At 38.5% G+C, this 14,224-nt stretch overlaps 1 protein-coding gene across 1 annotated transcript in view; it reads left to right on the top strand.

Moving 5' to 3' along the window:
• The first annotated feature begins 1,920 nt into the window (after positions 1-1,920).
• The window catches only part of DPY19L3 (dpy-19 like C-mannosyltransferase 3), a 68,820-nt gene continuing 56,516 nt past the window's right edge, over positions 1,921-14,224 (top strand). The window contains exons 1-2 of the mRNA XM_065899249.1: positions 1,921-2,023; positions 4,265-4,398. Of these exons, the coding sequence (XP_065755321.1) occupies positions 1,921-2,023; positions 4,265-4,398 (237 nt within the window). The remainder of the gene's footprint in view (positions 2,024-4,264; positions 4,399-14,224) is intronic.

Here is a 14,224-nt window from a genome sequence, read left to right as displayed (position 1 = left end):
GCTGGCCGTAGTGCGGCCCCGCCCCCGCGGCCCTCTGCGACCCCGGCCGGCCGGCCGGCTGCCCCCGTTCCCGGTCCGGAGCCGCGCGCGAGGACGGCTGAGGCCGCAGGTCTGTGGCTGCGTGTCGGGCCGCGGGCAGCGAGAGGGGACGCACGGGCGCGAGGCTCCGTCGGCGGCCCCGGACTGTCCGGCGGGCGGGTGGCGCTCCGCCCTTGAGTGGCGGCGTTCGGCTGAATCTGCCGCGAAGACCGAAAGCCCGCGGGCCGCCCCGCTGCGTCGCTCAGGGTGGGGGCGCGAATCCGGCCCTCGCGGCGTCTTCGGAGACCCGGTGTGGGACTGGGCGCCCCCTTGTCCTCCCGACGTGCGGGGCTGGGGGCGGCAGCTTGGGAGAGAGCAAGTTTGCCGAGGGCGGGGCGCCTTCTCGGGCGACTTCTTGCTTTGGCCACGCGGGCGGAGGGAGGGGCTGGGTGGTCTCCGGCCTCGGCGGCCACGCCACTTCCTAGGTGAGCCGGAGCGAGTTACTGAACTTATCCGGCCCCTCAGCGTCTGGCGGGGACTCCTGTGGTGTAGATTGGGGTGCGGAGGTGAGCTGAATAATGTGCCCTGCAGCGCCCCGGGATGCCCAGTACGTGCTGGTTCTTCTAAGCAATGGAGAAAAAACCCACCCGCTCTCATTTCCCTTTTCAAACATTTAAGATGGCTTTCCTTGTAATTTGATGGGGAAACTTTTGTTTCTTGGGTTCATGCAGTTATCACACGTAGTTGGCACTTAAACATTTGTTGCCCTTCTGTCCTAATGTGTTACGTTGTATCAGTTGTGGGATTTTTACAACTCCGCTTGGGGCCCTTAGAAAGGTCATGATTCTAGGATGAGGTAATTTGGGGGTAAGCTCATCTCTAGAGGTACGACTTTGCCCACACTCCTTTTCTCCCTCGTTGCTCCAGAGTCTCCATTTTCGGTGCTTGCACCTTTTTCCTCTCAGATTTTTTTTTTTTTTTTTGTATGAATGAATGAATGGTATAACGTTGATTGGTGTGTTCTTTTCAGTAGAGCAACTTGTTTACCTTTAGGAATTAATAAACTGCCCCGACAGTCGTGTCCGGCAACCGGTCATAGTTAATAAATGGTTAAACGCTGTTCATTCGTCGGAGGAGTGACGCCAGATGTTCCGGGGGACTGTAGCCAGCTTACTCACTGCCACCACTCCCCTGCCTCCCACTTACTGCTTCCAAACCAGGCCCCTGCTCCCTGCCGTCACTCCCACTGTTGCTGCCTGGTGTAGCAGCTGCCCTGATTGGCACACCCCCGCTGCCATCACCACTGAGGCATATTCCTAAAGCTTCCAGTGTGAATTGTTTGAAGGAGCACCAGTATCAAAATCCAGATACCGGAGACAAAACAGTGTTTCAGTTCTTCAAAATCAGACCATCAACAATCAACAAATTTACTACTTAATACCTTTTCCATGGTTGGTACTATAGAAAATAATATAAAACTACCTAATTATGTGACAAAATGCATGGTAACTGCTATGACTCGGGAAGGGGAGAGATCAGTAGGGGTTGGTGCATCCCAAGAAAGAAGGCTTCCTGGAAGAAGGGCAGGGGCTTGTCTGTGATGCTCACCTGTGCTCCTAACTCTTGGCAGTGCCTGCCACAGGACAGGCGTTTCATAAATGTGGTTGTGTTAAAGAAATATTTGTGTTGTGTCTTGAGAGTAGCTTTGAAAGCCGGTTAAGGTTTGGATGGGAAAATGGGAGGGCGTGCTAAGCAAGGGAAAATGGCTCAGGTAAAGTCTCCAAAACACAGATGAGCACAGGCTGTATTTGGCTGAGAAGGTACGGACATATGGATGGTGACTTAATTCTGTGTTGTTTGTAGGAGTGGTTGGAAGAACAATGCATGTGAGTCTTTGACACCATGATATCCATCAGGCAAAGAAAAGGAATACAAACCACAGAAGTTTCAGAGGATTACGTGGCACAAGAAGAAAATGTGAAGTTGGAAAATAAATTGCCATCTAGTAGGTGATTTAAATTAAAGCAGCATTTGGGATTGCTTTTTTGTCTGCATATTGAAATAATCAATCTCCAATAGGATAAAAATTTGGTGAGACCTAATAGGTGAAGAAACTTATTCTATTACCCTGATATTTTAGTTTTACAAATGATTTGATCGCAGTGTGATAATATTTGTTTTACAGTTATGATTAGATAAAAGACCTCTGATTAGAGCCCTTTGCTTCTTAGCTGCCTGTTCAGTACAGTTATGCCAATCTGATCCTTTGACTTTGAGAGTAATACTTTTTCCCACTGTTCAGATTTTAGTCTACTTCTAATTTTTCTGGTTTGTGTATGCTGTTCACAACTAGACAGCCTTACCTTGGGTGAGTTTCTCATTTCATTAAAGTATTGAAAGATGAATCAAACTTTCTTTTATTCTTTATTTTCAGTTAAAGTCCTGAAATTTTCTAATTTGCTTTTTTTTTTGGTGGGAAAAGTGGTCAGAATTTGGTAAATTGTTTAAATAATGTTGAAGACTCTTGCTAAGCCATACATCAAATGGCATTAATTACCAAATTCCTGCTACCCGAGTTGCTTTCTTAGGCTAAGCATGGTCAGGATTTTTTAAAGTAAGCATGAAAAATTCCATGTCTGTCAGCCATTTTGGATATCTGACAGAGTTTACATCAGCTGCAGCTAGAGCTAGTAAAGTAATTTGGGGTAACAGTTTTATTTTTTTTTATTTATTTTTTTGGTGGGGGGGTGACAGTTTTATAAAATAAAAGTAATCTATATTGAGCAGTCATGCCACCCAACTCAACTATTAGCAATTTGGGACAATACAGAGTATTTTCTGAAAATCTTATATAAAAACAAATACAGGTTCAAGTTTGTCCTTTTAAATTAAAACATAACTTTGAGGACTGTTCATTTTACCAAAGTAGTATTTATTCATGTCAGAAAAAAAAGAAGAAAACTAAAGAGAAGCAAAAATGAAGGAAAAAATACTCCTGCAAACCCACTCATCCTGAGATTACCACCTATGACACTTTATCTTGTTGTCTAAATGTTGTTCTCCGTACATGTACACCTACAAGCATTCAGGTGTGTTTTTTCTCAAAATGGAGATCCTACTCGCTGTTGTGTAACTTGCTATCTTTCTCTTGTTGTGTTATGAACATGTGTCAGTCAGTGTATTTTTAAAATTTTGTCAGTGTGTAGTCACTGTGTGACTGTAGCATAATTTATTTAATTTCTTATTGAATATTTAGATGATTTTTAACCTTTTACCTATACAACCTGAACCATAGTGGACAAATGTTTGTTTAAAACTTTATTTCTTTGGGGTGTATGCCTAGATTTGCAATTATTGGTCAAATAGGGTGCTCATTTTGGTGGCTTTTACTTCCTGTTGCCATGTCACATTCCAGAGAGGTATCCATTTATTCTAACACCAGCAGTGTTTAAAAAATGTCTATTTAAAAAAAAAAAAAGGCAATATTTTTGTATCCTTACCAAAACAGAGTACTAAGCATTTTTAAGCTAATAAATTGGCCACTATTGTAAAAGTTATAGCTCTTTGTTTTGGTTTGCATTTCATTAATACTAACTTTTTTTTTCTGTTAAGTTTATTGGCCATTTTTTCTTCTGTGCATTGCCTATTCATGTCCTTAATCAGTTTCCTACTGAAATATTCATTTTTTTATTATCCTGAAAGTATTTATCCTATATTAAGGATATTTAACCTTTCTTATATGTACTATAAATATGTTTCTTAGTTTATATTCCTTTAACTTGTGTGATGGGGTTTAAAATTTTAAGTAATCAAGTTTGGGAGTAGCTTTTAATGAATAAACCACAAATTGTAAGTAGATCATCTAAAAGACTGTTTATATTTTAGATCTGTAACCCATTTATTCCTCTATTTAAGAAACTTAGTAGTTAAACTAGGTCAAGCACAGGTCCTAGGTGTTAAGATGAATAAGATAATATGCTGGTCCTCAAGATGCTTACATTCTAGTTGGCAAAATGGACAAATGAACAGTTAGATACAGTGGGGGAAAAAACTATAATAAAAGTATGAAAAGTATAAAAAGGTCTGTGGAATCACAAAACGGAACCCATAACTGTCTGCTGGAGACACGGAAAGCTTCACCACTAACAGGTAGCTGGAACTTGGCACGTTTGACAGTCTGAAATAGAACTATTAACTGCTAAATCCTTCACTGACTTGGTTTTTCATCTGTTCATTTTTCTAAAAGGTTGTACCAATAGAAGATTATGGACGATTCTTTCAGTTACAGTTGGTGGAACTGTTGCCCTTTGCACTGGACTTCTTACATCTGTCTACCTGGCCACCTTACATGAGAATGATTTGTGGTTTTCTAATATTAAGGTATGAACATTGTATGATTTACCCATCAGTGTCTCCAGTAGTTAGCCATTTAGATGAATGACCAAGACAGTTCCGTTTTGCCATAAAGAATCCAGTCTCTTGAAAAGTTTGGCTATAGAGTAAAATGACTTTTTCTTTGTTAGTTTAAAATAACATCAGAATTTTTATAATCAAGTGAGTTTTCCATTTTCGTTAGTTTATTCATATTATGCATCAGTTACTCTAAACCAGTATTTTTCAAGCTGTAGATTGTGAAATTGGTGTAGTAGGTCATAAGTAGCATTTTTCATAATGAAATCAAATATAAGAGAATACTGTCACATGGTAAGGTTGATAATAATTTGTGAAACTTTTAATTATATGTATGTGTGTACAAACTGGGTCACAGTATAAATTTTTTTTTTCTGTTGGGTACAGTAAAAAAAAAAAAAATGAAAGAAAGAAAAAGAAAGCGAAAGCTACTGTTCTAAACCAGGGAATTTTAATCTGGCTCCATAGATGAGCTTGATGTGGTGTACCGTTCTAATAATATATGCAGAAGATTGAGAGGAAGCCATAACTGTCATCAGATTTTCAAGAGAGTGTATGACTCTTTAAATACCAGTTCCCTTGTTGTCTTTCCCCTCCCTCCCTCCCTCTCTCTCTCTCTTTCTCTCTCTCTCTCTCCCCTCCGACATCCTTTAATTTGGCTTTGGTTCAGAGCAAGTATATCACTTAAAACTTACACATTGCCAGTGGTTTTCATCCAAATATACCTTTCTTTTCATCAGAAATGTCATGATCTTTGACCTTATTTCCCACCATGGCTTTTAATGATTAGTTGCTTACAAAGGTAAAATTGAGTTTCACAGGGCAAAGATTTATCATCTGTGAGAATATTCAAAAGTATCTATGCAGAATGTGAAGACAGTTCCCAAAGAGAATTTTCCAAAATATTTTGAGCTTTGGTTCCGTTATTGGGATGAGTCTCCAAAGGAGACTGCTTTGAATGACAAATTTTATTTTTATGAGTAATTTCTAGTATGTTTATTTTTAAAACCTGTCATATTACTTTATAGGTACAGCATGGATATATCTTTATACAAATAATCATGGTACCAAAAAATAATAATTCTTACCCTTCAGTGACAGTTGGTAGTTTTTCTTGTCAAGAAACATTTTACTCACCTGTCTCTTTAAAATTGAGTACCTATAAACAGATTCCCTGGAATTGAGAAATTTAAAACTTATTTATTAATACAAGTATTCTGAATAAAGCCTGGAATTTCCCCTTTGTGGGCATAAAATCAAAATTAAATGCTAGTAACTCTATAGCAAGGAGACATGGTGAAAGAGATCACATAATTTTAAACTGTAAGTTTAGCTCTTTAATTTAAAGCTTATATGTGGCCCTACTAGCACCCTTAAATAGATATAGCCCATCATCAAGAAACCTGAAGAAAAGGCCAGGTCATGTATGGCTTTGTAGACTGGGCAGGAGTTGGAAGGATGTACTGATTCATCGTTTGTGTGGAGTGCAGTTGAGGGGGAAGAATTATCAGTGATGACCTTCTTTTCTCCCGTTAGTAGAAGGATAGATGGGTAGATCTTCATTCGCTATGATCTTGAACCCTGTGGGAGGAGCAGATCTGAAGGGTACAGTGACTTCCAACCAACTGCCCGGAGTTAAGCCACACTTTATAGGTTGAGGGCACAGTCCTCCCCAAAACTGACCCTTACTTCAGAAGCCAGTCACAACTTTGGGGGACCCCAGGCTACTCTCACTTCTGACCAACTGGCTATCCATTCACTAAAATGACACAGAACTCAGGAAAGCTCTGTACTTATAATTACAATTTTATTATAGAAATAGGATACAAATCAGAACAGCCAAAGGGAGAGGCACAGTGGGAAAAGTCTGGGAGAGTCCCAGACTCCCAAGTTTCCATTGTCCTCTTCCTATAGAGTCAGGATGCATTACCCTCCTGGCACATCAGTGTGCGACAACGTGTAGAGTATTGCCAGCCAGGGAAGCTTACCTGAGCTCTGGTGTTGAGAGTTTTTACTGGTGTTTCGTTATGTATGCATGATTAATTAAATCATGGGCCACAAGGTTGAACTCAATCTCCAGCTGCTCTCCACTTGCCAGAGGTCGGACTGATATCTGTTGGCTCAGAGCGCCAACCCTCTAAGCATACGGTTGGTCTTTCTGGCTTGTCCAGCTCCCATCCTGAGTCATCTCCTTAGCAAAAACCATCTAGGGGCCCGCCCTGAGTCACCTGTTAGCACAAGCTGTCAGATGTGGGCCAAGGAGCCTACCATGAATAACAAAGATACTCTTGTCACAGGGAAATTCAAGGGTTTATTGGCTACCTCTCTGGAACTGGAGACAAAGGCCAATCACATTCTTTTTTATGCAGGAGGCAGCGAGGCAAGAAATGATGAGTTCAGGTTTGGATACATTGTGAGTCACTTTCAAAACAATCCAAGTAAAGATATGGAGTAAGGGGAGCTGGATTTACGGATCTGAAGGCAGGAGTTCCATGTGTGTTGGAAACGGACCTTTTCATGTTACCAGCTTATAGCTGTGTGGGCAGGATTGTTTGAGGAGTATGTAGCGTGAGAAGAAAGAGACCGGAGGCCAGATTCTGTCTCTGCCTCAGACACAGGCTGGGAGAAGCTGTGAGACAGGCGCACCCTCTCACAGGCCTCCCCACACCACCTGCACCCCTTACACTTAAAGCTGAGCTCAGAGTCTTGGTGCGTTTTTCCCTCTCTATTCAAGCTCTCTGGTTTTTTTCACCCCTGTGTCACAAGAGGAATCCTCAGATGTTGTAATCATTTCTCAAACCAGATGATAGGCTGGCTTATTTTTCATCTTAGAATTATCTAGACCCAGTGGTCTCCAACAGAACTCTACTGAAGGAAATGATCTAAATCTACACTGTCCAGTACAGTAGCTGCCAGCCAGATGAAGTGATTGAACACTGGAAATGTGGCTAGTGCATCAGAGGAACTAAATTTTAAATTTTATTTAAATTGAACTTTAATTTTAAAGTGCTTATACATTTTCTGTGAATAAACCAGTGAAATCAGCCATTACTGATCAACGGTATTACTTAGCCAAAGGGAAAGCTCATTTTCAGAGTTTATACGCCTTCCTAAATTTACTCCTTTACATCATTTTCATCTTGGGGGATGATGGGAATATTTGAGAAGTGTAAATCTATTTCCCTTTTTTATTTGAGTTATAACTTATCAAAATTGCCAGGCTAGTTTTTTATGTAAATACTTTGATCTTTTGAATACTTTGAATTAGTTGTAATTATTCAGAGAGTAAAAATATTGCTAATAAAATAGACTAATCATACATTCAGTTTATGCATTCAAAGTAATTTTTTTAAATGTTCATAGCAGTGTTAGTATTTCATATGTGGGAACCCTGGGACAGAGAAACTTGGAGCCGAAAAGAAGAAGATGTTGGTTTAAATGGTCACAGAAAATGTGTATGTAGTATCCTTTCCTAGCATATTTTTTAAATTAAAAAGTTAGTTTCCTGTTGTCTTAACCATTGTGTTATATTGCCCTTGCTGTGAAATTTAAAGTATAAGAGATTTTTTTAAATATCCTTGATTGAATGTCTGCTATGTCCTTGGCACTGTTATAGGTGCATTTTACATTTATTTTATTTAATCTGGTTGTTTCCAAAGCCCAAACATTTAACTCTAACTTGTCCTTTAAATGCAACCTGCTTTTTTTTTGCTGCTCTTTATTACAAACAAAACAAACTAAAGGGTTTAAAGCCCATACTCTTACTTGCTGTGCTTCCCTTACAGTGCCTGGCACATCGTCAGTGCTGAGTAGACAGTGGTCTGTTGGAGTAGAGTTAATCTCTAGTGGGGAGGGAGTGGTGTAGGCAGGGGAGGCAGGGAGACACCTGGCTGCTGTAAAGAACCTGGGTTGGAATTGGAGCAAAAGGATGCAACTTTGGAGCTTGCCTCCAGGGATAGGACATAGTTAGTACTGGCAAGTGGGGAGCCAGTCATTGCATTTTTAATGATTTGTGTTTCGTAGGTGCTGGAGTAAATCTCTGTATGGTCTTGATTGTTTTTCTTTTTGGAACATTGTGTTTTTTATTGCACAGACTATACTGTGACAACAACAAAAACTTCTTTTAATGAAAAACATTACTTAGTATTCATCCCTTAACAAAAAACAGTTTTCATTTTTCCCTTCCATTCTTCATCCTGTACATGTATATATTTTACTTATTTATGACCCCAATATAGATAGTTTTTACAATCATCGTATGCTTTTTCCATATACAATTATATATTTTCACAAACACAGTTATTATATAAATGAATAGCTATATACTTTAATATTTTTGACATTTTTATACTCTTGGTCATTTCACTATTTCCATGCTCCCAACTTGGGGTAGATTGTTTCTAACTGTGTGGTTAGACCCCTAAAATTGCTTACTTAACTTCTTATTTTAAAGCGGTAGGATAAAGATGTCAGTTCCTTCTTTTGTTTAGAATTACCTCAGAGCAATGAAAGAAAATGAAAAACAGTCAGATTCCTTCTTTGATGAAACTAAGAGAGGTCTGTAATCTGGAACCACAATATATGAGGAAGGGCTGCCAAATCCAGTGAAACTCCAAGGAGTGTAGAAAGATGCTGAGAGAGAACTCCTAAAGCTGCAGATTTTAGGTAAAGCTGCTGAAGTTTAGTCCTCCAAAGTCACTGGCATATTCTGAGGGATAAACCAGTGGTCCCCTGTGTGAGACCATGGGACTAGATGTGAGGAGTAATGACAGAAGCTTTCCTGTATACACTTTGGTGTGAAAGAGAAACAAGGTAGACAGGCTGAAAGGAGTAATCACAGAGACAAACCATTCTTGTAAAAGTAGAGTTTAAGCAGACCAGGATAAAGAGAGAAAACTTGCATTTTCAACAGCCCTGAAGCTGCCGATCTCTGAAGACTAAAATGAGGAAAAGACTAAAGAGCTCACTCTTGTAATCCACTCTGTATCAGCAGAAAAATTCTTGCTGGCCTGAGTTATGTCCCAGCCCTCTCCCCTACATGTAGCTGATTTGGTAAGAACTTGCCACATTTAGAAATGACTAGTAATCAGAAAGGAACTAGCACAGGATCTGTACAATAATACTGCAAGAAAAAGGGAAGAGAAAAACAAGAACAAACGATACATGAAGAACCAGAAAACTTTTACAGCAGAGACGTGAAGATTGTGGCCAAACATGTCACATTAAAAAACAAACAATAAAGCATTTGCCACTGTAGAAGGTGAATTCAAAGCAGGAATGTAAGAATGTATATACCATCTTCAAAGAGATTTGTAGGAAGATAAAAGGAAATGAAACATGAGCTGGCAGAACTTAGTCAAGAAATAGAATATTTAAAGATATAACCATAATAGAAATCATGACTATGTTAGAAGCAACACACAGGAGACCAGAATCTGCAAAAAGCACAGAAGAGAAAAGTTGGACAGGACTGATGAAAGTAAACAAAATGAAATAGAATTAGTAAAGTTAAAATATGAGAAGTGACAGCTAAGGAAGACAACAGAAAGATTGCATTATTTGTGTCCCAAAGGAAACAAAACCATGAAACAGGGAAAAAAATGTTTAAATCTGTAATTCAAGAAAACTTTCCAAAAATAAAGGAAAACTTGAATCTACAAACTGAATGGACACGATGGGTCCCAGGAACATTTGGCCTAGAAAAATCATTAGCAGGATATAGCTATGAAATTCCTGTACCTAAATAGTAAGAAACCTTTGGACATCCAGACAAAAGATCAGGTTACCTATATGAGGAAACAAAGATCAGTCTGGCTTCCAAGTTTTCCAAGTAACATATAGTTACCCAAAGACCTTGAATGATGTCTACAAAGGACTCACGTAAAAGAAAGTGATTTATGTATTTTAACCCAGTTATTCCATCATATATAAAGCACCATTCAAATGTTTTTGACTCTGAGAAATACGTATTTTTAAGAACACCTGGAGAAATTGGCAGAGCAAAAACTTTATCCAGTCAAGAGATAAAAGGCAAAACAATGTTAGAAAGATTGTCAAATTTATTTAACTGTGGAACTAAGACTAAATAGATACAGAACAAAATATATATGATATGAATAGTATAATAACATAATGTTATTATGTAATAGTAACACAATAGCAGTGTAATAATTACATAACACAAGTTAGAAGAGGAAGGAAAAGAAAAGGTAAAAAAGTGGTGGAAAGGGCTTCCCTGGTGGCACAGTGGTTGAGAGTCCACCTGCCGATGCATGGGACATGGGTTCGTGCCCCAGTCCAGAAGGATCCCACATGCCGCAGAGCAGCTAGGCCCATGAGCCATGGCCGCTGAGCCTGCGCGTCCGGAGCCTGTGCTCCACAACAGGAGAGGCCACAACAGTGAGAGGCCTGCGTACTGTAAAAAAAAAAAGATGGTGGAAGTATCCTGATGTATCTTCTATAGCTAAAAGTCAAAAAGTTACAACTAAAAGTGATGTCAAGAAACAGACACACAGTATATATAAAGAAAATTCCAAGAAAAATAATATCAAGTAAAATTGGGCAGGGGAGAAGTATAAATTTCATAAGATTGTCATAACTTGTTATAGGAAGTCAGTAGATACTAGCCATAGAAACAAAGAATTAAGTTATTCTCTGAAGTTATAAAGAAAGGTAACCCCTAGAACAAAAACATCAACCTTCCAAATTAAAGAAATGTACACACACATATTGAAACAAGCTGACACAGATCATGTAGTGAAGGATTTGTTCTAAAGAGCAGTAAAAAGCATGATACAATATGTATTAACACAAGTATGTCTAATTATTTTTGATTAAATAAGTATCAGTGGGTTTTACTCACCTAATAAAAACTCTGGATCACAAAGCAAAATCCAAATCACATCATATACGCATAAGATCCTCCCAGAACAGTAAGAATCCTCCTTAGACAGATTAGGCCACAGGTGTGGATAAGGACTTAATAAATGCAGAAAGGGGAGAGAAAGTATCAGACAGAAAGTATTAAATGAGGCAAAGAAGGGCAATATTTCAGTGATAAAGATACAAACTGTGACTATCCATGCATCAGATAATCGCAATATTTACAAAGCAGAAACCACAGGAAATGTAAGAAGAGTATAGAAATACATTAGTATTGAGGAGTTTTAATTCTTTCCCAGTTCATATAAAAGCAAGTGGACAAAAATAAGTAAGGATATAGAAGACCTAGTGAAAATATTGAATATGATAGATCTAATCTGTAAATATCTAAAGATACATTCATTTCCAGTATCCACAGAACATTCACTAAAACATTGATAAATTAAGCCATAAGGAAAAATCTCAGATCCAAAAATACAGAAATTATATGGACAATATTCTCTAATCACAGTGTGATAGCGCATAGTCTTGGCCTGTTCCTGACTTTGGGCATAAAGGTCACAGTATCCTCTTTTGTTAATTTATTCATTCACTTAAATAAAAATTGCAGATAACTAATTAAAAAGAAAAATTGCTTACTATCTAGAAATTTTAAAATATTTAAAAAGTAACTTTTGGGCCACAGGTAATTAAAACTGAATTTATAGAAATTATAAATGAAATCTAGAAAATGATGAAAACCATATTTCAGGATTATGGAATATACCTAAGAGAGTACTCAGAAGAAAATTTGTAGCTGTAAATACTATATTATGAAATAATTAATATATTGTGCAATAAATGAATTATTCCTCTTATGAAATCTCACAACAGAAGGAGCGATAAAGGTAAAAGAAATTGATCACCTAGAAAGTAGGAAAACAGTTCATAAATCAGTGGTCATTTGGGGGGGTGAAAACTAAAGAAACGAAAGAAAGATAAAGATGGGGTAGGAAATGAAAATATCCAAAATAAGAAATAACACAGAAATAATTATGGAGATGGAACTTCCTTGGAGGTCCATTGGTTAAGACTCCGTGCTTCCACTGCAGGGGGCACAGGTTCGATCCCTGGCAGGGAAACTAAGATCCCACATGCCGTGCAGCACGGCCAAAAAAAAGAAGAAATAATTACAGAGGTCATGAAATATGGTAACAGAGAAATAACCATAGAGACCATGAAATAAGAAAGAGCCACATGAGACTATTTTGTTTGATTTTATGCAAATTAGATGAATAGATGAAATGGGTGATTTCCTATAAGAATATATTTTTTAAATATTTATTTATTCTTATGTTTTGGTTGTGCTGGGTCTTAGTGGTGGCACGCACGGGATCTTTGTTGCAGCATGCAGGATCTTTAGTTGTGGCATGTGGACTTCTTAGTTGCAGCATGGGAACTCTTAGTTGTGGCATGCATGCGGGATCTAGTTCCCTGACCAGAGATCAAACCCGGGCCCCCTGCATTGGGAGTGCAGAGTCTTACCCACTGGAACACCAGGGAAGTCCCTAGAAGAACATTAATTACCAAAACGGTCCCAGTAAACACAATTATTTCTGTAGATGTGATAGAGAACACTTGAGAAATATTATACCTACCTATCCCCCAACCCCAAAATACCAGACCCTGTTGATTTTATGGAGGAATTCTACCAAACTTTTAAAGAACCAAAATATTCCAATGCTATTTGAGCCATCCTAGAACACTAAAGAGGAAGAAAACTTCCAAATTATTGCTATAAATCAGGTATTACACACCAAAACTGAGAATCAGACTATAACTACAGTCAGTTCTTATTCCCACCAGTTATGTTATATAAAGTCACTGAGAATAGTGAATTAGTGAATAGTGAACCGTGACTCCTGGGGAAATATGTACATATGTATAGACACACTTATATCACACATAGGTTACAATCTTAAATCCTAAGAACTCCTCCTGGTAGATTCTATTTTCTTTTTTTTCACAAAAGAGAAAGTGAGTTTCAGAAATGTTAAGCGAGTTGCCTGAGGCCATCCACTAACTGGTGCCAGAGCTGGGATGCAAACCCTCTGCGACTGGCCCCAGAGCTAGGGCTCCTCGCGCTGTGCTGCACTGCTGCCCCTTACTGTCTTTATCCTCTGATCATCTCTGTGTGAGAGCTGGAGCAAGAGGCAGACCACAGCTGGGAACTGTGTACATCAGGCAACTCACATGTCTACAAATGACTGCAAAATACAGCAAGTATTGATTTTTGTCATTTTTGTTGTTACAAATAAATTTTAGCTAGTAGGCAAATTTGCAAATAGGAAATCCATGAATAATGAGGATCAACTGCATATAATCCAGATAATATTAAAAAAATGAAACTCAGAGACTAATCCCACTATCTATATTGGACCCAAAATCCTAATTAATGCTAGTAAAGAGAGTCCAGTAGCACATTAAAGCATGCCACACCATGAAAAAGTCATTTTTCTGCCAGGAATGCAAAGGAGATTGTTGGGAAATATATACTTTTTTTTTTTTTGCCATATTAGTACCTCAAGAGATGTAAAAAAAGGTATTTGAAAAAAATTCAACATCAGTTCTTTGTAATGTACATAACTCAAAATAGGAATGGACTAGGTGAGCCCATCACATCAGTAGAATACACAAATAAAAACCATGTGATTATCTCAAAAAACACAGGAAAAGCATTTAACAAAGTTTGACAACCTTTATGATAAAAATGCTCAACCATCTAGAAATAGAACTTTAGCCTCATAAAGGGCATTTGTCCAAAAGGGCATTTGTCAAAAACCCACAGTTAAGAGCATACTTAATGATGAAAGACTAAGAGCTTTCTCCCTGAGATCAGGAACAAGACAAGGATTTCTGCTGTAGCCACTTGTAT

The sequence above is a fragment of the Phocoena phocoena genome, chromosome 20, assembly GCF_963924675.1.
Source record: "Phocoena phocoena chromosome 20, mPhoPho1.1, whole genome shotgun sequence".
In the NCBI taxonomy this organism is placed as follows: Eukaryota; Metazoa; Chordata; class Mammalia; order Artiodactyla; family Phocoenidae; genus Phocoena; species Phocoena phocoena.
This window is presented reverse-complemented; position numbering and strand designations above follow the sequence as displayed.